Source organism: Xiphias gladius, chromosome 8 (assembly GCF_016859285.1).
Source record: "Xiphias gladius isolate SHS-SW01 ecotype Sanya breed wild chromosome 8, ASM1685928v1, whole genome shotgun sequence".
NCBI classification, from domain to species: Eukaryota; Metazoa; Chordata; class Actinopteri; order Istiophoriformes; family Xiphiidae; genus Xiphias; species Xiphias gladius.
The window spans coordinates 30,915,953-30,942,782 of NC_053407.1; the positions used below are offsets into that span (position 1 = coordinate 30,915,953).

The window sequence follows — 26,830 nt, forward strand, 5'->3', positions numbered from 1 at the left end:
CAGGAGACCAACTACCACAGCGCTGTTTGTTAGTTTATCTTTAAATCAGTAAATGGCAAAAACATTTTTTGACAGACTGATCTGGGTTGTATGCAACTCCTCCTCCGTCTTTATTCTGCCCTACAGCCTGGGCTGAAGACCTTCCTCGCGGAAGAGCACAGAGACTGGACATATTTCTGAAAAGGCCTCACTGGGCAACATTTGAACAGTCTCGTGGTCTGAGCTGGGCTTTAGAGGTACGTACACAATAAGACCAGTGTTGGTGCAGAGAGGACAGACTGGAGGTGGTGGAGAGAGAAAGCGACTGACTGTTGGTAAATACACCAGTGACTGAGCCCGGCTTAACAAACAGAAGGATAAATTGAAGCGAGCCACAGTTAGAACAACATTAATAATGTATGAAGCAGCTTGTGGTAATGCGATAGCACGGCCGCTGTTGGCAGAGGCTCAGTTGGACACAGTACCAGACCGAACTGCATTTCACCCAGTTTTTGGTTTTAAAATATTATCCGGTCTTTATCCCAATCTGTCCTGTTGCTGTGTCAGTCGGAGCTGAAGAAACGACAGCAGCAGATTCTTACATTATACTTTTAGCTACTGTCAATCGCCACGTGCGGAACGTGAAGATTTAGGTATAATTACATAATATTGTCTGCTGACATTCTATTGTGTTCTCAAAATTAAGCAAAGCGTAATTAAGAACTTATAAAGGTTTTGTTTCACCTGTGGGAAGAAACTGAAATGTGCAAATGTCTTGAAATTGCCGGCAAATATTTGGCATGTTTTCTTGTAAGTGTCTTAAACCACTAATCAAACTTTCTTTAGCGCTACAAATGTACAATCAGTGCCCTCTTTATTAGGTACTACACCTGTACAGTCTAATAAAAGCCAATATAACTGTTCTGCTACAATGTCTGCTGCTTCGATGCTTATAATGTTGAGTTTTTGTTAGAGTTTGTTCGTGATGGTGTCGTACTGGACTGCATTAGATTAAGAGGTGTTCCTATAATTCTGACCCCCTCGTGTTTGTAAAGAGGAAGGAGAAAACAGTTTAATGTAGTCCACTAAGACAGCACCTGTAACTATGGCCTCAGTAATAAAGAAAGAAATGAACAATTCACCTTTGTTTTGTACTAAAATCATACGAGCAAAGGCGATGAGACGAGGTACCGGGCGTAAGACCCTGTTCTTTCTCAGTACCTGACTCTGCCATTTCATCCAACGGACTTTCTCCTCCACCAGCAGCTGCAGGAGCCGCTGCGAGCCAAAGGTCTGGGAGCCTCGCTCCCGGTTGGACAGGATCCGGACCGAGTTCCTCTGACGGGACGCCATTATTCTTCCGGTGGCCTTGGCTGATTGGCTGCTCACTCCCACTGCTGCCAGTCCGTCGCCATGCAGAGTTTAGGCTGGGGGAGAGCAGAGCAGTTGTTCAGTGTGAATACACATGAGAGGAAGTTGGCCACAGTGTCACGACCACGGGTCATGTTGCTTAAAAAAGCCAACACAAACTTAGCCAAAAACAGACAAAGAAACAGTTGCAAGAAATTTAGTTAATCTGACAATGTGACACTGTAATATGTAGTGAATTTAGGGAGGATGAGATTAGAGAGGTGAACTGGTGTAGCAGGCCTGATCAAGATTAGACCCAAAACATCCCCGAAGAGTCTGTTCAGTAAAATCACAGTCAGATTTTAAATTAAAGCCCAGATTCGAATGCTAAAAAGATTTAAAATGTTCAAAATTAGGGCTGCAACTAGTGGTTATTTGAATTATCGATTCATTATTCAATTATTTTCCCAATTAATCGATTAATTGTTTGGTTTCCCGGAGTCCCTGGTGACATCTTCAAATGTCCTGTTTTGTCCGACCAACAGTTCAAAATCCAAAAATATTCAGTTTACTATGATAGAGAATTAGAAGAAAACTAAAATCCTCACAATTGAGAGGCCGGAACCAGAGATTTAGGCAGGTTTTTTCTTAAAAATGATTCAAAACAATTAAGTCATTATCAAAATAGTCGCCGATTAATTTTCTGACGATTTAGTAATAGATTAATCGACTTGTCGTCGCAGCTCTAGAAAAAAATAATAAATAAAAAAATAAAAATATAATTTATTCCTTTATACATAAAGGTTCATATGGAGCTGAAGTGATCAGTCGATTATTTGGTTAGTTCAACAAAACATTAATTTTCAATAATTCTGATAGCAGATGGATCTTTTAAGAAGAAATCACTGGTTCGAGCTTCTCAAAAGTTACAATTCTTGCTTTTTCTTAGTTTTTTCCTCTGACTGTAAACTGAATATCTGGGGGTTCTGGGGTTACAACTAATGGGAATGACAGTAGATCTTAGCTGTAAGATCTTGTTTTTGAAAATGAATGAATGGACCACCAGCTTCATACTTGCAATATTTGCTAAAGATTCCTGTCAGAGCCTCGGCCGTGATCAGGTCTACACGCTGGCATTTCTGGCAGTTTTCCTACGAGGAGAAAAGTCCTGCTCCCGGGACCTCCATTAGAGAAACTGAATGTCGGTGAGCCACACGAAGCAACACGAAATTCACTGTAAGATAGCCTGTAGCTAATACCTCGTGTTGATGGGGACACGTCTCAACTGAAAACATGTCTCATTTTCAAAGTGGAATTTACACCTTGATGCCGGAACAGCAGGCAAACTGGTAGATGGGTATTCGTAAGAGGGTGACCCATTAAAAGATTTCTGATCTCCCCCTCTCTCCTTTTCTCTTTACTTGGTCCTTTATTCATTGTTGTTAAATAAAACAGAATTCATTTTCTTATTATCTACTTGTTTTTAAAATTTTAGTTTTCTTTGTTTCAATGTTACTTTTGATGATTTTCGTTTCTCATGCGCAATTGATAGTGTTGCACTAACAAGGTATAAAAATAAAGTTTCATTTATTTACCCATTGAGAAATAGCAGCAGATGAAACTCTATCAAACCTCGAGTGTAATGCTGGTGACGGACACTAGTGATGTTGTAAGTGTAAATATGAGCATAGATGGGATACACTTGCTCAGGAACGGCAGGATCATGTCTGTTAGTGCTTGCTAAGCTAAAGTTTCCCAAACAATAAATAGTTATTTTAAATGAATAAATAACCTCGGTTTGTTATGTTGAACCAGGGGAAACAAATGTCGGAAAATAGCGAAAAATGACCATTACAGTTTTCAAGTGCCCAAGTTGGCGTCTTCAGACGTCTAGTCATGTCAGAGAGGACTAAGAAAACCAAAAAATATTTACATTTGAGAATTGAAACAGTGTCTTTTGCTTTAAAAGACACTTAAACAAGTAATCGCTTATCAAAGTAGTTGCCGGTTGATTTTCTGTCCATCAACTAGTCAATTCATTGACTGAATGTTCCAGGATTTGAGTGGTTCACCCTTCAGTGGGGAACCAAACATTAACTAACTGGGGATTTGTTAGTGGAGCTAATGATGGAAACAACAGAAACAGAAGTGAGCCAGTCATGACCTTGTTAACCAACTGCGGGTGATACAACATCAGAGGCAAGCCAGTCTGCGCACACAGCAGCAATTACAACCACGTTCAGAACTTAATATTTGTGGCAAACCTGCAGTTTGCCTCAACTGACAGAGACATTTAATTTACAGTGTGCTGCCGACTTCAGTGTCCGCCCAGGCTGGTTTGGGTTGTTTACAGCTACTCCTCACAGTTTTGGATCATTTCCTCAGTTAATGTGCTGCCAGAAATCACAGCATGAATCAGATCTGAACCTCCCCAGAGGGAGTGCTGGATCTCTGAAGTTATATTTTTGTAGCGCTGCAACTGTTAGTGGACCAACAGCAAATTATTCGGCAACTATTTTTCTAATAGCGGAAGTCATTCTCAAGCAAAAATGCCAAAATCGTGACAATTTTTTTTGTTGCTTTTCTTCGTCGTGCGTTACAATAAATGGGATATTTTGGGGTTTTGGACTGTTATTCAGACAAAACGGGACATCTGATAACATCACCTGCGACTGTACGAAACGGTGATGGGTTATCAAAAATAACTGGCAGATTACACAATAATGAAAATAATGGTTAGGGGCAGCCCAATAATTTTGTAACACAGAAAGGCTGTTATGACTTTCATGTTGCTAAATCGCTGCAAAAAAAAAAAAAAAAAAAAAAAACAGTGTTGGTTTGGTGAAATTTAAAATCAGAGCTTCTGCAAACATTTCCATTAAACCTGCAACTAATGATTATTTTTCTAATGAATCAATCTGGAGATTCTTTGCTTGATTAATCATTTTGTTTATAAAAAGAGTAGAAAACAGTGAAAAATGCCGATCACAGTATCACAGAGCCCAAGGTGACATCGTCAAATGTCTTGCTTTGTCCAACAAAGAGTCCAAAACCCAAAGATAGTCAACTTTCTGTAATGTGAGACCAAGAAAAGCAGTAAATTCTCACATTTGAGAACCTGGAACCATAAATTTGGGGTTTTTGCTTTAACAATGATCAAAAGTGATTAGTCAATTATCTAATAATTTTCTATCAATCAACTTGTCGATAAAATAACTAATCACTGCAGCTTTCACATCCACTGCAAACACTGAGCAGTTTTGCGAGTTTGCTAAAACTATACAGCGAACACTGAAGGTGAGGTCATTATTACAAACAATGAAATCTGAGTTGAGTCTTGAGCTTGCGTCTGCATTTTACCGTTTAAAACCACATGTATTGGACCTCAGTGCAGTCCCAGTAAACACAGACAACCAAACAAAGAACAACAACGTACTCCTGAGATCACAAAGGCTTCCCACAATCCACAGAGAGCACATTATGTTGCACTGCAGCTCCATCACACAGCACGTCACAAACTGCTTTTAGATTTTGCCATGTCATTTAGTTACAACATGTCTATGACAGCAGCAGTCTGAAGGTTAGAGAAAAAGGCTTGCAATTTGAAAAGCACACGTTTGGATCGCCAGACTGGCTGGGGAAAAAAAAAAAAAAATCAAGGCAGGGCGCAAGCTAATAAGGTCCAGTCTCTCAGCAGCTTTCATCAGACTGTCCTTGATCCCACCTGGTCCAGTGGAGCAGCGCGGTGGCAGGCAGCAGAGCTCTGCGGTCAAACTGCTCAGTTCCCACTGTGAATGTTTTGAATTTTTTGGATCCGTATGAATGTGGAGGAGACTGGGGCTGAGGGGAGAGTGGAGTTCAATCAACTTTCACTAGGATAAATAAAGTGCAAGGGAAAAAAAAAACATCGATGACTCAACAAGACTGCGAATTCAACTAGGGCTGCAAATAATGGACGTTTTCATTTTCAACTACTCTGTCGATAAAATTTTCAATGAACTGATTAGTAGTTTGGTTTATAAAATGTCAGAAAATGGTGAAAATGCCCATCATAACTTCCTACAGCCAAAGGTGACGTCTTCAGATGTCTTGTTTTGTCTGATTATCAGCCCAAAACCCAACGAGCTTTAATTTTCTGTCCTGCACAGCAAAGAAAGCATCAAATCCTCACAAATAAGAAGATGGAAACAGCAAATTTTTGGCTTTTTCGGCTTAAAAAAATGATCAACAAAATCAATTATCAAAATAGCGGCAGATGACTCTTCTGTTGATCAACTAACCGCTGCAGCTCTAGTCTATAAAATTTTTGTTAACTCCGCCAAGGAGGTTCTGTTTTGACCCGCATCTGTTTGGTGGTTTGTTGGTTTGTCAGCAGGATTACCAATTTCCACCAAACTTGGTTGAGGCATGGGACTTGGGCCAGGGAAAAACCCATTACATTTTAGTGTGGATCCAGTTAAAGAGGCAGATCCAGGAATTTTGTTTTTTTAATCACTTTCCTTAACATTGCAAGATAGGGAGTTTTTCGCCTTGGCGAAGGTAGGCGCTCTGCTGAGTATCATTTTAGTTATTTATTTATGTGACAGTGCACATGAATCAACGCTGACGTTAACAACACCAACATAAACTGTTGTATGCATTTTCTGCATTTACATTTAGTCACTTGGCAGATGCTTTTATACAAAGCAACTTACAAGTGAGGCCAAGCTTCAGCGCAGCAGGAAGTCTTGGAGTAAGCATTAAGTACTAAATCTGTTCAATAAGACAAAGTGCAAGGAGATCAGGTAAACAAGTGCGCAGGAAGTTCAAGTTAGCCATGTTAGGGTGCTAGGAGAGGAGGTGCTCTCGGAAGACATGAGTCTTAAAGAGATTCTTATCTAAGATTTTCGAAGTAAAAATAAAAAAAGTTTCCTGCTTTCTTCCAGCAGTTTCCAGCTTCTCAATTGTGAAGATTTGATGCTTTTCTTTGTCGTACGTGACAGTAAACTGAACATCTTTGAGTTGTGGGACGTTGGTCGGACAAAGCAAGCCATCTGAAGATGTCACCTTGGGCTGTGGAAAATCATAACGGGCATTTTCTTCTGACGATTCATTGGCAAAACGAAAATAATCTATTAATCAAGAGAATAACCTGCAGATTAATCGACAGCGAAAACAACAGTCAGTTGAAGCCCTAAATCAATACATCGCTCCCAGATGCAATGTCTGGCGTAAAAAGGTTTTTCATCTCAACACAAATTAAATTGAAATTTTCAGTTTGAGAATATCCCTAAGACAAACAGCCACCCTGCAATGACACTCCACCAACTCTACCCATTGAGACTGTACCATAGAAAACAGCTACACTGTCAAAATCTCCATACTAAGACCAAAGCAGTGCAATACCTGCACCTGAAATACTCACTGCTGCCACGGCCAACATATCCAATACATAAAACATAGGCGCAATTTAATTACCGGCGACACTAATCATTCTCTCTCACCCTGAGCAAGGCAGCGACAAGCTGATTATTTTACACCGTTAGTCAAACTGTCTGAAGTCTTCACACAGTAACTGAATTAAATGAACACCGTATGAATGGAGACATTTAATCCGTTTGAGCTGAAGCCACACCAAAACAAACATTTATATCCGTTAAAAAAAACAAAAAAAACAAAAACAGGCGGAGATCAGTGACTGAAAACTTTGTCGTGTTATACGCGTTCTTTCATTCAGCCTGATAGTTTGTACTTGGACCAACACGACTCCGAATCAAAGGTTCGTTTTCACACAATCGTTAACAACCTGTTAAAAAAGTCAAATCAGGAGATGTTAGCCGAGGAGCTACATTAGCCCGTTCCGGATACAGCTAACAAGCCGACGACCTGGAAAAAGAAGCTCCGAGTTAATTATGATTTTAATAGGACTGGTGTGTACTTACGCACGTAAACACAGTATTAACATATGTTACGACGACACTGGTCTAAAAAGAGGACATAAAAACCGAGAGTGTGGCCTACCTTCCTTTCTCCAGTCGCTCTCCGGCTGAGCCATCACAGGCGTGCTAACAGGCTAACAGGAGGTAGGCTACCTAGTTAGCTAGCTCGGCCAAAAACGGAAAATGTGGCCGCTGCAAATAATAAGATGTCTGACGCTAACATCGGTGTTTCACGGTTAATCTAATGAACAGCGTCCATTGACATCAATGGACAACATTCATATTATCAGAGGGATGCGGAGAAAAATGGTTTTCTAAGGCATTGGTCCAATGTTTTATTAGCTGCCCGACGCCGAACTGCTACTGCGTAACTAGCTAGCTGCTAGTTAGCCACATACACAGGCTGATCAGCAGAGCACCGATCACAACGAATCGAACGGAGCGTAGCGCAAACCTCCATTCACCAAAATCAGGGTTTTTATGATGTAATGCGGCGAGGAAATGATAATAATTATAATAAAGAAAATACTCTTAGTAGTCATAGACGTTTTCTTAATTCTTCTGCGATATGAATGCAGTTAAATCCACTGGAACATAATGTAATTTGCACAAGCAGCAAGAGGCTACTCTTACATCGACTAGAAAACCCTGGAAATAATTGCTATTATTAGTCCGGATCTTTTTTTTTTTTTTCTTTTATAAAGAAGTGAAACTGATTTTATTCACGAAGAGAGAGAATTTAATCCAACTGCTTAGATTGAATTCACTGAATCCATCGTGAACTAAAACATTTCACGAAACAATCATTTTTATTAAACACAATGTTAAAAAGGAAATGAACATGGTCGCATCCACGGATTAATCATATCAATCAGTGATTGGTCCTAATCAAACTGCTCATTGGATTTCACAAAAATCCACCAGTCACATCCTCAAATAACAGCAATACTATAACTACCGGTGGTTGAAGAAGTACTCATACTTTTACTTAAGAAAAATATCTGAGTACCACAGTATAGAAATACTCTGTTACACGTATAAGTCCTGCATTTAAGATATTACTCAAGTACAGAAGAATTAGCAAAAAATATACGTAAAGTACCAGAAGTACCAGAAGATGAAATATATCATATTGCTGGATTGTACTTATTGATGCAGTACTGAAGCTGGTAAAGGTGGAGCTGATCTTCTTAACTAGTCCATACACTGCTGGGTAGTTTAATCTATCATAATAATTTAGTTGTTGATTAGATTTTGTTTTAATGATCTGCATCTGCAAAGTAACTGCAGCTGTCAGGTACATGTAAAGCAGTCAAGAGTACAATACTTCCCTCTCACTTCACTGAAGTGAGGTAGCAGTACTCAAGTAAAGTGCAGGTACCTCGAATTTGTGGGAGTTTTGGGAATCCAAAGCTCCCACTTGAACGACTCCCTCTGAAAATCTGAGAAATGACTTGAAGGAAGCTGTTACCATATGTTTCGATTCAACAATACCAAACTCCTGCCAAGTTTAAATGGTGGAAAAATCTCGAAACACAGATGTGAGAATGTTAAATATATAAATGTTATTTTTATCGCAAAACTCCAGAAAACCTGTTTTTAATCTTTGATAATAAAAGTTTGTATGGAATGGACAGACACGCCTGAATGCATTTTGAATTCAGGCTGTAACAACACAAAGTGAAGCAGAATACTATGTGAAGGTGTACATTCCTCACAGAGGTCAGACGAGGCTCAAAGTGGCAGGTCGTCTTTCCTGCAGAGCTGCGCACTTTCGCTGCAGTGATGCGGGCAGACGCATGCGTGTGCGAGGCCGACAGAGACACCTGCGCTTCCCAGTGGCGTCAACAGATACTGCAGATGCATTTGAGTTTGTTTTAATTGAGTATTTTCATTTCCACACTTTTTAACTGTACTTTACTACGTTTCAGAGGGAACTGGCAGCCCCCCTTCGAATACAAGTTCTCTTCAAACGTTCATTCATTGAGATGAGAGTATTCTAACAGCCTCTACTTTTCATTATAAGTGATCAGTACAGTAAATGTGTCCTCTAAGCCTGCAGTTCAACACTAAAGGCTGATCTCTGAGTGCTGGGTGATGAGGAAAGAGAAAGCCATTTTTAGTGATGTGCTACATCTTCTTTCATTGAATAGTAGTTGTCATCAGGTCAACAGTAAAAGCAGAAACAGGGCTTTCATACCTACAATAATAGCATAATATCAATAATCAAACAAAATGTGAAATATAATGGCTTAAGATGTATATTCCTCTTCAAAAGTCACATGACCAATTGATGGACCATATACAAACTGAAAACATCTCTTTTTAAATCCTATTTATATGACTTTTCATGCTGTTTTGTGCTTCTTCGTACATCTTCTGTAAAGCACTTTGAATTGCCTTGTTGTTGAACGATGCAATACCAATAAACCTGCCTGTTATCGACTCAACAGTTTTGTTTTCTGGTGGATAACGAGTCTATGTAATAACAGCCTCGCAGCTGTCTCCGTGATACTCTTAAATATCTGGAGACAAACTGAATGGATGAGGAAGGTGTTTAGATGATGAACTTTGACTATTTTTCCACTAGTTTTTGTTGTTAAAACACTAATTTCCTGGTTAAAGAAACCCAAACCTGCAACTGTGTTGAATGTAAGAGACTGGTCGGATCAATGAGGAGATCAGAGGGGATTTTCCTTTAATGAGAAGAGAAGACATGTGACATTATTATCGGATAGATCTTCTACACTGGTACATTATATAAGTGATGTGTCACTACTGAAACCATAAAACCACACCAGTGCATATATGAGTTAACAGCTAACACAAATCTCCTACTGTCCAACAAACTGCGGCAGGAAACGAGGTGGAAACACAACAAAGACGGATGTCATGGAGCAGCTGGGAAAAAAAGACAGGCTACAAAGTAAAGGCACAAACACGCACACACACACACACACACACACACACACACACACACACACACACACACACACACACACACAGGATGGTACAGCAGGAGTTGCGTGCTGAACAGCAGGAAACCCCCTCAGAAGTTTTCCTTGTAGAAGTTGAAGCCAAAGTGTTCACACTGAGCTTTGATGACTTTAGCCAGAGCCGGAGCGCCGCAGTAAAACACGTGGACCTTCCCTTTCTTCTCCTCAGACACTTTCTGAAACACCTGACACACAACATGTTACGCGTGGTAGCCAACTCTGAAAAATACCACAATCTTTAGAAACACTCTAGAAATTCAACAACCACTGATGGAAAAATATCACCAGTTTGCTTTATAAACGTACTATGCTCTAACATACAGTATTTATCTAATATATATATATATACCTCTTCTTTAAAGGCCCCATTAAAAGAGGAATCGAAAAAACATTAGGCCTCGCCTCTACTTTTCTAACATAGCATTATTAAAAGGTAAAACAGGGCACCTTTACATGTTACAACACTGCATGTCAGACATAAACAACACACAACACCGAACGACAGCTTGTCCTCACCTTCCCCCACTCAGGTCTTCCAGGTTGGGTTCTGGTCCTCAGTCCAGTGATGGAGTCTCTTTTCTCCTTCTTGGCCAGCAGGTCCAGCGCCATCTGCAGGCCGATGGCCTTCATATCGTTCTTACTGAGAGCTGACGTCATGTACATGTGCATCTCCAGGAACCGGCCTGTAAGGAGACAGGATTCGTTCTGCAAAGGTTTTATTACCAGCTGCAACAGAGGGGCCGGTAATAATGTGGCTGGTAAGTACTGAGTACTACTGACTACCGAGTACTCCTGTAATAATGCAGTACTGACTACTGACTGCTCCTGTAATAATGCAGTACTGACTACTGGCTACTGAGGAATCATGTAATAATGCAGTACTGACTACCGAGTACTCCTGTAACAATGCAGTACTGACTACCGAGTACTCCTGTAATAATGCAGTACTGACTACCGAGTACTCCTGTAATAATGCAGTACTGACTAGTGAGTACTCCTGTAATAATGCAGTACTGACTACCGAGTACTCCTGTAATAATGAAGTACTGACTGCTCCTGTAATAATGCAGTACTGACTACCGAGTACTCCTGTAATGATGCAGTACTGACTACCGGCTACTCATGTAATAATGCAGTACTGACTACCGAGTACTCCTGTAATAATGCAGTACTGACTACTGACTGCTCCTGTAATAATGCAGTACTGACTACTGACTGCTCCTGTAATAATGCAGTACTGACTAGTGAGTACTCCTGTAATAATGCAGTACTGACTAGTGAGTACTCCTGTAATAATGCAGTACTGACTACCGAGTACTCCTGTAATAATGCAGTACTGACTACTGACTGCTCCTGTAATAATGCAGTACTGACTACTGGCTACTCCTGTAATAATGCAGTACTGACTACCGAGTACTCCTGTAATAATGCAGTACTGACTACTGACTGCTCCTGTAATAATGCAGTACTGACTACTGGCTACTCATGTAATAATGCAGTACTGACTACCGAGTACTCCTGTAACAATGCAGTACTGACTACCGAGTACTCCTGTAATAATGCAGTACTGACTAGTGAGTACTCCTGTAATAATGCAGTACTGACTACCGAGTACTCCTGTAATAATGAAGTACTGACTGCTCCTGTAATAATGCAGTACTGACTACCGAGTACTCCTGTAATGATGCAGTACTGACTACCGGCTACTCATGTAATAATGCAGTACTGACTACCGAGTACTCCTGTAACAATGCAGTACTGACTACCGAGTACTCCTGTAATAATGCAGTACTGACTACCGAGTACTCCTGTAATAATGCAGTACTGACTAGTGAGTACTCCTGTAATAATGCAGTACTGACTACTGACTGCTCCTGTAATAATGCAGTACTGACTACCGAGTACTCCTGTAATAATGCAGTACTGACTAGTGAGTACTCCTGTAATAATGCAGTACTGACTACTGACTGCTCCTGTAATAATGCAGTACTGACTACCGAGTACTCCTGTAATAATGCAGTACTGACTACTGACTGCTCCTGTAATAATGCAGTACTGACTACTGGCTACTCATGTAATAATGCAGTACTGACTACCGAGTACTCCTGTAATAATGCAGTACTGACTAGTGAGTACTCCTGTAATAATGCAGTACTGACTACCGAGTACTCCTGTAATAATGCAGTACTGACTACCGAGTACTCCTGTAATAATGCAGTACTGACTACTGACTACTCCTGTAATAATGCAGTACTGACTACTGGCTACTCATGTAATAATGCAGTACTGACACTACGGTACTCCTGTAATAATGCAGTACTGACTAGTGAGTACTCCTGTAATAATGAAGTACTGACTACTGAGGAATCATGTAATAATGCAGTACTGACTACTGGCTACTCCTGTAATAATGCAGTACTGACTACCGAGTACTCCTGTAATAATGCAGTACTGACTACTGACTGCTCCTGTAATAATGCAGTACTGACTACTGGCTACTCATGTAATAATGCAGTACTGACTACCGAGTACTCCTGTAATAATGCAGTACTGACTACTGACTGCTCCTGTAATAATGCAGTACTGACTACTGGCTACTCATGTAATAATGCAGTACTGACTACCGAGTACTCCTGTAATGATGCAGTACTGACTACTGGCTACTCATGTAATAATGCAGTACTGACTACCGAGTACTCCTGTAACAATGCAGTACTGACTACCGAGTACTCCTGTAATAATGCAGTACTGACTACCGAGTACTCCTGTAATAATGCAGTACTGACTAGTGAGTACTCCTGTAATAATGCAGTACTGACTACTGACTGCTCCTGTAATAATGCAGTACTGACTACCGAGTACTCCTGTAATAATGCAGTACTGACTACTGACTGCTCCTGTAATAATGCAGTACTGACTACTGGCTACTCATGTAATAATGCAGTACTGACTACTGACTGCTCCTGTAATAATGCAGTACTGACTAGTACTCCTGTAATAATGCAGTACTGACTACCAAGTACTCCTGTAATAATGCAGTACTGACTAGTGAGTACTCCTGTAATAATGCAGTACTGACTACTGACTGCTCCTGTAATAATGCAGTACTGACTACAGAGTACTCCTGTAATAATGCAGTACTGACTACTGACTGCTCCTGTAATAATGCAGTACTGACTACTGGCTACTCATGTAATAATGCAGTACTGACTACCGAGTACTCCTGTAATAATGCAGTACTGACTACTGACTGCTCCTGTAATAATGCAGTACTGACTACTGGCTACTCATGTAATAATGCAGTACTGACTACCGAGTACTCCTGTAATAATGCAGTACTGACTAGTGAGTACTCCTGTAATAATGAAGTACTGACTACTGAGGAATCATGTAATAATGCAGTACTGACTACTGGCTACTCCTGTAATAATGCAGTACTGACTACCGAGTACTCCTGTAATAATGCAGTACTGACTACCGAGTACTCCTGTAATAATGAAGTACTGACTGCTCCTGTAATAATGCAGTACTGACTACTGACTGCTCCTGTAATAATGCAGTACTGACTACCGAGTACTCCTGTAATAATGCAGTACTGACTAGTGAGTACTCCTGTAATAATGAAGTACTGACTACTGAGGAATCATGTAATAATGCAGTACTGACTACTGGCTACTCCTGTAATAATGCAGTACTGACTACCGAGTACTCCTGTAATAATGCAGTACTGACTACCGAGTACTCCTGTAATAATGAAGTACTGACTGCTCCTGTAATAATGCAGTACTGACTACTGACTGCTCCTGTAATAATGCAGTACTGACTACCGAGTACTCCTGTAATAATGCAGTACTGACTCATGGGTCTGAACGTCAACATGTTGACGGGCATCATGGCTGCTGTGATCCCGTCACACGATGGTCTCTAGTTTCTCTCTGTATCTAATCCTGTCTCCTGAGTCTCTGTCTACACGGGCGTCCATATTGTATGTGTCTCTCCGTTTCTCTCTCTCTGTCTCTGTCTTTTTTTAGTGTCTCTCTCTCACCTTCTGGCTCCTCATCAGCCTGGTCCATTTCCAGTTTGGTCAGTAGACTAACAAACCATTCAAACGACTTCTGGTCTCTGTTGATCCAGATGAAGTCCACCTGTAGGGCCCAAACAGACTCATGTCCACACCCATTCACATCCAGCACATTCCTTCATCGTTTCACTGTACTACGACATATTATATGCCCCATAACGCCAGCGATAACTAACCCCGTACAGTGTTCTCTTACTTTGCGTAGCTTCATGTCGCTGTCTTTAATGTTTTCACACCAGGAGTAGTTACAGTTGGGACAGTTCTGCTTCCTCCGGCGGTATCTGTATCGAAGGAACACGCCGTCCAGTTGAAGCTGGGTTACGTATGAACTTAGTTTTATGTATTTATTAACAGAAGTCATCCCTTCATCTGCTTCTTTTGAAGATGTGTCTGTCTACTCTGCCCCGGCCCCTTTGATCTGACCTCTGACCTCATGTGGATCAGTAAGAATGAAACCCAGGGAGCGCCCAGGTGGCCTGGGGGTTTATAATGAACCACAATGTCCTCGGCTCGTGTCCCCATCTCTCTCTCTCTCACCTCATTTCTTGTAGTCTCGTGACTCTCTCTACGCTGTCTAATAAAAAAAAACATTAAACCCCCAAAAATATGTGAAAAGAAGTACGGATAAGAGCCAGCAGTAACCATGTGGTAAAAACCATCTCATAACTGTCGCTGCCACAGACATGACTTCGTCGGAACAAATGTTGAACAGTGAAAAACTACAAAGCAGAAAAAGTAGCAGCGAACTTCCACACACCCACATCTCACTGTAAGTTTTACTAATGTGATGACAACATTGTGTTCATAGCAAAGAAGAAGTCGTGGCAGTGAGGGGTCTGCTCTGCTCTGATTGTAGGTGGCACGCGGTGCTCCAGTGGGGCCCTGTAGCTGATGAAACCCATGTGATACAGCTGAGAGCGCGTGGACCTGGAGTTGGGACTGTTGTTGCTAATTTTCGAGGTCACGAATGAACTCTGACGCTTGATCTCCCAATATGTTTGGGTCTGCCCCAGACTAGCTGTCGTTTAGCCTTTCCAGATGTTCATCGGAGGCATGCTGGGAGATGTAGTTTCTCATCTTTCTGTCAGTGACCCTGGAGGAAGTTTCTTGAGAAAAGCAGGTGCAGGGCGCAGCTCTTGACCTGCTGCCCTTGCACTCTGAACCAGGATAGAACCGGGTCTGATACTGGACAGAAGGACGGGTGGACTAAGAGTCAGGTGTCTTACCGGTACATGATGCTTTGCAGGATAGAAGCGAAGGGTGTGATCCCAATACCGGCCCCGATCAGGACAGCATGTTCGGAGGCAAAGATCTGTCTCGTTGGAGTCCCATATGGTCCGTCTACGTAACACTGAGACGTAACATACACACTCACACAACCGTCTGTGTGTAATCACAGATCTGCAGCTTCATTTCAGACACTGTCTTCAACATGTAGACTTTTCATGTTACAGAATCTTTTAAATTATTATGAAGTTTTTGTTTGTAGGAGAAATCATACAGTGTGTTTACCTGCACTTTGGTAACTGAGTTACAGTTGGCTCTCTTCGTCAAGCTGATCTCTTAACTGTAATATGTAAACCTGAAACCTGGTTTGTGTAATCGGGGTAGGGGATTAGAGAAATCTAGCAGATATGATTTACATTTGATTATTTTCAGCATCTTCTGTAAGTAGTACCGTTCAAATAAGAAAGCCAAGCTTTCAAAATTAGATCAGGGGTGGTGGGGAAATCTGATTACCGACAGATTCACAGTAGCCAGGTTACTACACTGCAGGTAAATATGTTGTGTAACCTGAATTGTCTGACTAACCTGGTTTCTTGAGTGCGTGTAAACGTACAGGTTGCTGTCAAGCACTGTGTCTTTTTCTGATACTACCACTAGGAGTCACCAAAGTCAATAGATTTTATCGTGTGTCTGTAAATGAGGCATTTTCTGACCTTGATGTTGCAGAAACGGTGGTTTTCACCAAACTTGGCAGAAATCTGCAGTTTGAAGAGAGAACCAGTTGATTAAAAAAGATCCTGAAAAGATAAAAAGATACTGAAGACCGCAGCCCTTTTCTTTACCTCCCTGAGCGGAGGAGCCTCTCCTCTCTCTGCCGGCCCCAGCTCGTCTGGGAGAGGCTCCGCCGGCCCCTGAGCCCCAGAAACCGACACCGGGGCCACACCGGACCGGGAGCCGTTCTGTCGGTACATCGTCAGCTCGATGGCATCATCCTCATTAGACGCTACAGCTCTGTTACAGTCTGTAGAGCTGAACAACTCCTCCTGCAAAGAAATCACCAGGAGGAGAGCTTTTAAACATCATTTAATACAACCTGGCTGACAGACACAGTGATTTACAGTGAAGTGTGTGTGTGTGTGTGTGTTTGAACCTGGGCCTTCAGTTGTCTGCGGTTCCTCAGGCTGGTGGCCAGTGTCTTGGGGGTGACGGGCCGACTCTCTGGTTGTCTGAAGTACTCGTACAGTCGGTTGGTCCACTGACCCATCGAGCGGACGTGCAGCCACAGGGTATCTGCAGGGAGAAGGTCGCAGCAGTCAGGGTGTGTTACCACACAGGTCTGGTTTAAAACAGGGTTAGACTGAAACCGGCTTCATATTAAAACCACTATTATACATATATGTATACACATATACATTTTCTTTGTGGTTTTAGCGTCTTTCAAGCTATTCCGGTAAAAATTGGTGCTCTCAGCTCATTCCTCTCTGGGTTGAATCTTTTTTCCACATTGCCACTGCGTCATTCCGATACGACCACTGGGGGGCTGAAATCCTCCACTCTACACGTAGTGGATTTACATAGAGCAGATGGAACCAATCCTGTGGTCCACTAAAAATATGTGGGTCCCTTCCTGGACACGGCTACTGAAAAACCGGTTTGAAATGGAGCATGTTAGTGAGGTTTCTTTGTGCAGAATAAAAATTCAGATTCAATACTGCATGCTTGCGATTTATTTTGGCAAGATGATGATTCCGAAGTATTAGCATTGCTTTAAAAACCTAAATTGTGCCCCATTTTTAAAAGTTTTGATTTTAACAACAGATTGGAGAGGGGTGCACTCCCACCGATCCCATAAATCCACTGAAATTTCTCAGAAAGATGTTGCAATTAAAACAAAGAGCGCTTGGTGCAGTAATGGAAAACCTAGAATTACATCCAATATACTTGACAGTTTAATGCCCAACTGCAGTACATGTGTTGTGTTGTACAGTGCAGCGGTTCGTCTCCTGGCTGAAGGTTTATGAAAACCACAGAAGTCTGGAAAATAACTCCTGCGTTAGGAGCCTCTGACTCTGAAAATAAAAAAAACAAGTTACAGCAGTAAACACACAGATTTCTGAGAAATGCGTGAGGACGGAAACTCTCGCATCACATCAGAGTTCAAGCCCCCGGCTCTTAACTGAACAAAATCTGGATAAGCTTTTTCTTCTAAAAGCACGGAGATGGTTTTTACTAACACGCTCTCAGATAAAGAGGCATCAGTGTCTGACAGAGGTGAGACGTACCTGACTGTTCTGGAGCGCTGCTGATGGTGAACGGATGCCACTCGTACTTGGCTATCACTGGGATGTTGATGTAGACGTAATCTCCGGGTTTGAAATGGAAGAACTGTGGACGCTTGATCACCAGATGAGTCACCTGCACACAGAGAAAAACGCCTGCTAGAACAATATCAGACATGTCAGACATTCATCCACAGCAGGCGCTGATCACGAGGTTCCCGGCGGTGGTCGCATTCTGCTCTTACTAATTTGACTGAATCAAGCTTTCCATGGTGACACAACTACAATATCAACCATTTCTGACCCCGCTCAGGACCCCGGTCTTAGCTCGGAAAATTCTTACACACACACAAAAGTGAAGCTGCGAATGTGATATTGACAAATGGCTGTGTTTTGCTCATAGAAAGAGCTCCAATTGGCTCCGTCAGAATATTTTCCCTCCGGCAAGAAGGCGTGAAAATCAGCTGGTAACACACAGTTTACACCAGGAGTACGCGGGAACGGTGCCACAGGTCCCGAGAGGGTGGATTAAGCTCCAAACCAATGTTGACAAAACCCATTTCTGTGTTAATGGGAGACGTCGCACCTTAGTTTTGTAACCAGATCTTTGAACTCGGGCACAAAAGCTGTGATGGCCAGGCAGAGTCGCCGATCTCAAGTGTTCATTGGCGAGTTTTTCACTGTATTAGTAAAATGCTGATTCCACTGCTCGCTCTTGTTGTGTAACTGATTCTACAATTATTCTGTTGGTAGCTTGATATGACAACTTCAGCTACTGAGGTTTCGTGGTCCTTACCTCTCAGCTCTGGGATGAAACTGTTAAAAATGGGCATGTTTGGTCTCACAGTCTGCTTCAACACACACTTTTCACAGTCGAGCTTTATTTGCACGGGCTTGTTCTGAACGTGTCCTTTCACCCTTTAAATTTGAAAGTCTATGTCCGGTAACGTTGCTAATTGTGGCTCCTAGCGGCTGAAAGATGTGTGAGGTGACATGATCCTGCAGAAATGCGTCACTCACAGGTGATCTGGTTAACATGTACTGAGGTTTGGTCTTTTTTCAACAATTGCTTATGGTGGTGTCTGGAATATAATGGGAGTGGAATAATAACTACACCCAGAGGTTTCAGCAGAGTCTGTGTTTGGCACCTTGGACGGCAGCAGGTTCACCTCCACGACGTAAAGACCTCCCATACGAGAAACAGCGATTCCCACAATCTTCTCCAGCAGGAAAACCAGTCCTGGGACCAAGAACCACTTCCAGAAGTTTGCACAGTGAATCATGAGCAGAGACCAGACCCAGACATAGGACAGGTGAGACCAGTAAAACACCTGCAGGAAAAACAACACACAGTTTTTTCTCCCTGTTGCATAAATTGTTGGAATGAACCTGTGAAAACAACGGAATCATCTGCTGCACAATTTGTGACTTGGCCTTGTGCACTGGCGTGACGCACAAAATTAGAGGACTATGAAATGTCTTAATATCATAAGACTGAACGATTGTTGTTCAAAATTATGTTCAGACGTCAGAATGACCAAAACAAACCCTGCTTCCAAAGATGTCACATTCATCATGATGTGTAAAAGCTTCACCCTTGCACCGGGTTAATAAATAATTTCCTGTAAGACAATAGAAACTAATTTCAAAGACTTTTCTTCATCCTCTGTCACCACGTCGAACAGCGAACGAACAGTATTTATCATGAGGATCAGCTCAACTCATTGATCACCCAAAGAGGAGTTTCCATTTAACTCGGTGGTGAAAGTACAGCAGGAAAAAACAACCGTCCATCGATTTCATCCCAAATGTGTGTGACATGACATTTAACACTTTCTGTTTGCATATCGGCCACAGTATGCGCTGAATACCTATTTATCTGCAATAAGCCGAACCTGGCCATTAATATGGGCCTGCTGATGTCTCGATCGGACTCTAACATGCACACACGCGCTCAGGATCAGATTTACCGAGGCTTCTGTGTTTGTTTCTAAGGTGCAGCTTCTGCATCTATCAAACAGACGCAGCAGGCGGGAGTCACAGTTTGCGTGTCATTCCTGCAGCTGTCGTATTGAAGGGAGGACGAGACATGATAACAGAGGGGGATTATATGCTCTGCTCGTTTACTAGGGTCCCACAATCTGCCACTGTCAGTTTTTTCAGAGAAAATTCTCCAATCTGAGGATCGGGTGTCAACACAGTGCAGACGGATTGACGAGAGCCGCAAGGAAGATTGTGGTGTGGAAAAATAAAGCTTGTATCTCCCTCAAAACTGATAATTAGAAGCTCATGAAGCAATCGGACGGTTATTGAACACGATATCTGATCACTGTAACATCCAGTGGAGGAGTTTGGCCTGTGTTCATCACACCTGGATGTGAACTCGACCATCACTGAAACAACTTGGTCTGTGTTTTGTTAAGATGTTCAGGTGAATGTTTGGCTGCCTCAGTACCTCAGTACTAACCCCCACATCAACACCAGATCGACCTCCACCCGCTCCGCTCTGAGCTGCTGGACCTGAATCAGTCCAGGAGCTGACTGCATACTGAGCTGCTGTCTTAGTAAATCAGGTGCTGAATGCACGCAGGTGAAAGCCGACATTTCCTCAGTAAATCTGCCCCTCAATTTCCTGGACTCTTACTTCAAAGTGTCCGCTGCGTCGTACGAACGTGCTGGAGCAGAGCACCATGAGGCAGATCACGACCTGCAGAATCACTCCGGTCACCGAAGCCGTTCCCTTCACCCAGCCGATCCCCGGCCGAGTGGTCAGCAGGTACTCCCACAGACCGTACTCACCGCTCTCTGACAGCTGGGCTGAGAGGTGTGACAGGAAGAGACACGGCACGATGAGTTCTCTCCCACCGAGGAACATCACCTGTGTGTAAAACTCACGCTGCCTGCGTCCCGCTTGCCTTTTCGTGTGTGCAAATAAACGCGTGTTTGTGTTTGTACCGAAGTTCAAGATGTGAGCGGTGGTGTGCACCAGCGTGAAGCAGAGGATGGCGTAGCCCACGATCTGATGCAGTAAGATGTTCTGGTCCAGAGGTAAGACCCTCACCACCCACGTGGCCCTCAGCCATGTTAAACAGCGACGCAGCATCAGCACCTGCACACGCAAAGGTAAACATACAACCGCCAGATTTAGAACAAGGAATAAAATCCGTCATCCCAACTGCAGTCCAGTAATGACCTGGACCAAAACAGCTGATTTTTAGGTGAGGTGGTTTTCATAAAAGAAGCTCAAGGAGACTGAGCAGACACACAGACACAAAGCGGTGGATCACTGAACGATATCCTCAGAATTCCAGTCCAGTTACGTCTTGTTTCTTCTCATCTCTTTAGCCTATTTAGGCAGCTTCTTAAATACTAATTCAATGAAAAACATACCGCTTATGTTAAATGATTGAACTTTTAGTTCTGTTGTATAGAAAGTACCTACTACTGGCTCCACATTGACAAACTGCAACATTAAAAGGCTGGTGGCTGTAGAAGTTATAAAATATGAAAACAGAAACAAATCATAGAAATAAAGTGAAATACATGTCTTTGTATGTGTGGATTTACTGTGTCATAACTCAACAAAAGGCAAATGCCAAAGGACAATTATTCACCTCCCAAAAAGGAAAAAGCTCCCTCTCACCTCCTCATAAACAAATGACAATGGAAGATTCCTGTCACCGTGAAAAACAATTCTTTCAAAAGTTAAATAACTTTCATGTTTTTCATGTCATTACGACGCTGTAAACTCACACACAAAAAGGAAATAAATGTAACAATGTGTGTTGAATTTCACCTGTTTCTTTGCTTGATTTGATTTGATTTAGGAATAAGCAGCATGTTAATGCTGTAGTTTGTCAATGTGGAGCCGGTTTTAGGTACTTTATAGATAAAGCACTGCATCGTGTTTTATGAGCTCCTTATATTGTTGGGATGTAAAAATTTGAATCTCAAAAGTCACTATAACTGTTCAGTAGCGTAGTGCAGTAAAAAGCAGAGTATTTCCCTCTGAAGCGCAGTAGAAGGATAAAGCAGCAGAAAATGCAGATACTCAGTAAAGTACACACAGCTGTCCTCTGAGTAAACGGCTTCTTTCCACCACCGTTCTCATGAACCCTCCCAGCAGCACTGACTGACGCACTCTGTCCTGTCTCCTCTGTACAGATGCTGTCGTACCATGACGAAGGTGCAGTTGAAGTTGAGGCACTGTCCGCAGCCCTTGGCCACCATGTACCAGGCCCCCCCGTGGCTGTGCTGCAGCACGGCTCCGACGAACAGCAGCAGACTGAGGCAGGCGTACACGCACAGGAACAGTAGCTTACGACTGTTGTTGTGCCAGTAGGCTCGAGTCAGGTACCGGGGAGTCTGACGCTTCTTCTGATCCAGATCAGGAGGCTTCAACCAGTTAGCAGCACTGAGGCGGACAGGACGGGTGAGAGAGAGGGCGAGAGCGAGAGCGGGTGAGGAGCAGTCACGAGAAGGAACTGAGGCGAACGTTAGCCCTAGAATACACTTTTAAGATATCACTGCAATTTAGTTGTTTAGTTTACTTTTAAAGATAATAAAAATAATTAGCAATTAATTGACAACAAATGACAATGTGACAAAGTCCAGGTGTCAGAGGATTCTCCGCCGAGCTGAATCTGAGTGAGTTGGTGTGTTGTTTTTACATATTTGTATCAAGTGTTGTGTATTTATTGTGTTTGCTGTTCGTAGCATGTTTGTGTTCTGTCTTTTAGCTGCTGTGAGACAAATCTCTGCAGTGAGCTTTGGGACAATGAAGCTGAAGTTGTAGTTGAAGCAGTTTGTGTGTTCAATTCAATTTCTTTGAAATTCACTGCAGATCTATAGACATGTAAATAGCTCCTGTTCTTCCTCTTAACATTACAGCAGACTGGACGCAGCCGCTTTCTTCCCCAGGTAAAAAAGTAAATGGGCTGCCTGAGTCTAGTGTGATGCAGAGAGCCCGATATCAAAGCCTTTTAAAACTCACAGTGAAGCCTCCGTAGATTAAAATGTGCAGACGGCTGGTGTTGTCTGACCTGATGGTGAGGTTCTCCATCACCTCAGGGAAGGTCTCCAGCTCAGCTTTAAGCTCCTCGAAGGTGATGGCGCCGCTGTTGTCTCTGTCAGCCGACTCGAACAGGGCCAGCGTCAGGTCGTCCAGCTTCTCCTCCGGCAGAGAGATGGCGCTCTCACGCAGACACGACTTCAGAACCGTTCTCAGCTCGTCCGGATCGATAGAACCGCTGCCTGCAAACAGAAACAACCTTAAACTAGAAGAGGAGCGTCAAGGGCTTTTCAGAGGGGGTGGATCTTTGAACCCCTAATAGTGTGTCAAGTTCATTGTCAGAGTTACTGCGCTCATGTTCTCAGTCTTTCCAAGCCGAACCGTAACTTTCCTCAATAGACCAGAATGCACTGCAGCTGCAAGGCAGGCTGGGTTCTGACTTAGGGATGTGCTTATGTTACCCATCATCTCTTTCTCTCCTCACAGGTAAAACCCACCTCTGGACTCAACAGGTCCAGACGTGTTGTTGGGGGTTTCTCAAAATGGATCCTGGGAAATGTAGGAATCGATGTAGACAGACAGAGGTCTGGTCTCGAGCTATATGACTTGTGAGCTTGTCCACACTACACACCGATTCTATGCACTATGTACTACAGTATGTACTAATTGTCATTAAAAATTATGTTTTAACAAAGTGTCGACAGCAGCCAGTCGCGGTGCACAACCAGGTGCCTGTTTGTGTCGGTTTCTGGGGAACAGAAACACGTGTACTGTATTTATCAAGCGGACGCAGCAGGCTGCAGTTTGCATGTCAGGTGTGTCTCTCCCCTCAGAGCATCGCACCAATAACCGGAGGAGACACGTTATCGGAGGCTGATCGCGTGTTCTGCTGGATGTACTGAAGCCACGCTGACCTGCGACGGTCAGTTCTGTCTCCGAAGAACAGCCACGAACAGAAATTACAAGAGCCACGAGGAAGATTGCAGTGGGGAAAAGAAATGTGCCTTCGCTCTACAGACGTCCTAATGACAGCAGACACAGGGTAGTCTCACCACGAAAACATCCAGAGAACTGCGCCATTACCAGCTATCTAAAACAATATACGATATAAAAATACAGACTCATTATGAGATTCTTAGAAAGAAAAATGGAGCAATAATTATCAATGACCAATATTCTTTTGTTCCAAGTGAACAGGGGGTGGGGAGTTGTGGCTTGTGTTCATAAAACCTGAATTTGATCTCGAGGATGATCTGAGACATTTATTTAATGCATTTGACTGCATTTAGCTGCACTTAGCTCAATATTTCACTAAAACATCAATTGGATCAGCAGCATCTCTGCTGAACGAGGCCAGAAAGTCACTGAGAACAGCACGTTGGTGTGACGCCATTTTCTAAGTAAACCCGGTCTTGTCTTTGTCCCGACCTCTGGTGGTAGATTAGATGGGTTGGGTAAAAATGGGCTCACCAGGAAGTAGATTGTCACACTTGATTGCCAAATATTTCCTGAGGGCCTGCAGTGGGCACCACATGTAATGATGTAAATTCATATAACGCGTATTTTTCCCTACATATGTGGAAACCTCCTCCGAACAGGTAGATCATCTTAAAACCCTTTGCATGTGTTTGTGTTTTGAGCACTGACCGTCCACATCGTAGACCTGAAACAGGAACTTGAGCTTGTCGGTCTCGCTGCCGTGGATGAGGAGGTCCAGAGCTTTCAGCAGCTCTTCCAGACTGATGGAGCTGCTGCCGTCCGAGTCAAACAGAGCAAAGAAACGCTCGGCAAAAAAAGACTGCACGCAACACACACATTGTACCACGTCACATCACGTGCACAGAAATCACAGCACAGGTCAGTGTCAGAAATCACCATTAGGCCCCCCGTACGTCAGTGATCATTTCATCAACCAAAACTCGTCAAATTAAAACCTCTGACTCACCTCTTTGACCTTGAGAGCTGTTTTGAACTCATCGAGGTCGATCTCCTTATCGTCTCCTGCGATGCTCTCGAACTGTTTGGTGACCCACTCCAGCCAGCGAGCGTCCTCGTCCAGACTCATGGTGACCGGCTCTGCTGCAGCTGGAGGACGGATAAAATAAAAAATTCTTATGAATCTAATTCTTTTCTTCTGGCGGCCGTGGGATATCTGGTACAGGTTTTCCTCTTATTCTGCTAATCGTAACTTCTTTGCTTCCATCGCTGATCAAGTGTCTGACCATTCTCTGTGGACTTCCTCTGTGGAGTTCCTCAGGGTTCAGCCCCAGGTCCTGTTTTATTCTCTACATGTTCTCTTATGCGCACATTGTCAGTTTGTCTTTGATCATTTCTATGCTGATGATGTCCAGCTTTATGTGTAAGTGATATTTAAAAGACAATATAAATCGTTTTTTAAAAGAGAAAATATAATAGAAGATAAAAAATAGGCTAAAATAAAATACGGCAGATTAAACAAGAGAATAAAAATTACAGTGCAGTGCAAGATATGAATAAATCATCCCAAAATAATTCAATATAAGGCAGTGGCAAACAGAAAAATCTTTTGCCCCGATTTAAAACTGGAGAGTGAAACAGTTCAGACCAAATCCAGTCCCTGGATTCAGCTGCTTCATAAATCAGCTGCCTCATTTTACATGTTGTTTGTTTTATTGCTGCTTTCATGGCCAATACAACATGGCTGAAAATGAGCCTTTTCATTAACACTGGCACATTCACAGCGACGTTGATTACTATGTATTGTCCCTGTAAAACAACAAATTAAAACAAAAGGGAAAAAAAGCTATCATTTAGGCCGTTACCATGGAGATTTCAGGCACAGAGAAAGGACAAAAACAAACACACAAATTGTGACTGGAACTCATGAGACAACAATCTCAATTTCCCATCCAGAGGCAACCACGGTAAAAACTGAAGAAAACGCAGATTCTCCCTCCATAACAACTGATCCCCTAAAAACCCCTTTTCAGTGTTACGTAAAATATACTATAAATTGTATATTTATAATAGTAACAGGTCTTATTATTAGGGCTGCAACTAAGAATAATTCTCATTATTCATCACTCAGTTCATTATTTTTTCGATTATTTGTTTGGTTTATAAAAACAGTGAAAAATAGAACATCCTAAAGCTCCACTTGACATTAAATGTCTTGTCTTGTTTGATTCAGATCTGTTTATAATATTAATTATTTTCAAAGTCCCACCGGATGTGAAAAATGGCATAGATAGGTTTGATTTTCTCAATGTAGCACATACTTAAAGTGTTCTTAACCGCTGAATATATTAAATAACTATTATTATAGTCGTAATCCATGATTTTCTGCTTAATGTTCAGTACAAAGAATTAATAAGTGCTCTACTATGAGGATGCAAAATCTTGTGCACAGATGTATTTAATAAGTTATTGTTCACCAATTGTTACCAAAGTAAATGAAATGAAATGAAATACAAACCATAACTGTTCAGTTTACTGTGACGTAAGACCAAGGAAAACAGCTAATTCTCACATTTGAGAACCTGGAAAAATCCATTTTTTCATTTTTGCCTGAAAAACGGCTTAAACGTTTAATTGATTATAAAAAAACAGGTGCAGGTGAAATAACATCCCAACCTGCTCCAATTTCACAATAAATACACTGAATTAAGTTAATCAGAGCTAGGACTTAAACAGATCAAAGTTTTACCTGCTGAAGTGAAACTGGCTCCGTCCTCAGCGGTGACTGTGCCTCTGTTCAGTCTTTTTCTTCATCTCCTCCTGTTCTTCACAGGTCCGGTCTGTGTCAGCTGGAGCTGACATACTGCCGCCCACTGAGTCGCTGCCTCACCCCTCTGCTGATAACAGGAGTCGAACCGTCTCTCTGCAGACTGGGACAACAAAGCATCAACGAACACGATTACAGATGAGAAACCACAGAGTACGGAAAAGAATACAACAAAAAGTAGAGGATGAGTGCATACAGAGGAAGGGGTGCCTAAATCTACAGCGGG

At 42.4% G+C, this 26,830-nt stretch overlaps 2 protein-coding genes across 6 annotated transcripts in view; both read right to left on the bottom strand.

The window, feature by feature from the left end:
* ambra1b (autophagy/beclin-1 regulator 1b) overlaps positions 1-7,685 on the bottom strand; it is a 30,531-nt gene extending 22,846 nt beyond the window's left edge. Inside the window, exons 1-2 of one of the 2 annotated variants that reach the window (XM_040132698.1) lie at positions 7,330-7,685; positions 1,201-1,406 (exon numbers count right to left, since the gene is read on the bottom strand). In XM_040132698.1, the coding sequence (XP_039988632.1) occupies positions 1,201-1,332 (132 nt within the window). In that variant the 5' untranslated portion in view covers positions 1,333-1,406; positions 7,330-7,685. Of the gene's footprint in view, positions 1-1,200; positions 1,407-7,114; positions 7,273-7,329 lie in introns of those variants that run through there. The other variant, XM_040132699.1, reaches the window with a different exon arrangement.
* Positions 7,686-10,228: 2,543 nt separating this feature from the next.
* On the bottom strand, positions 10,229-26,560 carry nox5 (NADPH oxidase, EF-hand calcium binding domain 5). 4 transcript variants are annotated; one of them, XM_040132726.1, is made up of 17 exons: positions 26,527-26,560; positions 24,787-24,926; positions 24,489-24,639; positions 22,873-23,083; positions 22,007-22,244; positions 20,786-20,939; positions 20,475-20,647; positions 18,979-19,161; positions 17,834-17,966; positions 16,702-16,841; positions 16,394-16,594; positions 16,265-16,309; positions 15,551-15,675; positions 14,521-14,605; positions 14,289-14,388; positions 10,760-10,926; positions 10,229-10,428 (listed from the first exon to the last, which is right to left on the bottom strand). In XM_040132726.1, exons 2-17 carry the CDS (start codon positions 24,904-24,906, stop codon positions 10,297-10,299), a joined length of 2,358 nt encoding a protein of 785 aa, XP_039988660.1. In that variant the 5' UTR covers positions 24,907-24,926; positions 26,527-26,560; the 3' UTR covers positions 10,229-10,296. The 4 variants fall into 4 exon arrangements, with proteins under 4 accessions (XP_039988660.1, XP_039988663.1, XP_039988661.1 ...); XM_040132729.1 differs by lacking the exon at positions 18,979-19,161; XM_040132727.1 differs by lacking the exon at positions 26,527-26,560 and having other exon boundaries at positions 24,489-24,592; positions 24,787-24,896.
* Positions 26,561-26,830: the final 270 nt, after the last annotated feature.

Coding starts and splice junctions, on each gene's coding strand:
- nox5 (XM_040132726.1), bottom strand. CDS start 24,906: ATGAGTCTGGACGAGGACGCTCGCTGGCTGGAGTGGGTCACCAAACAG. Junction 16,310..16,393: donor AGGCTCCTCCGCTCAGGGAG/GTAAAGAAAAGG, acceptor TTCAAACTGCAG/ATTTCTGCCAAGTTTGGTGA. Junction 14,389..14,520: donor GCGACATGAAGCTACGCAAA/GTAAGAGAACAC, acceptor TGGGCCCTACAG/GTGGACTTCATCTGGATCAA.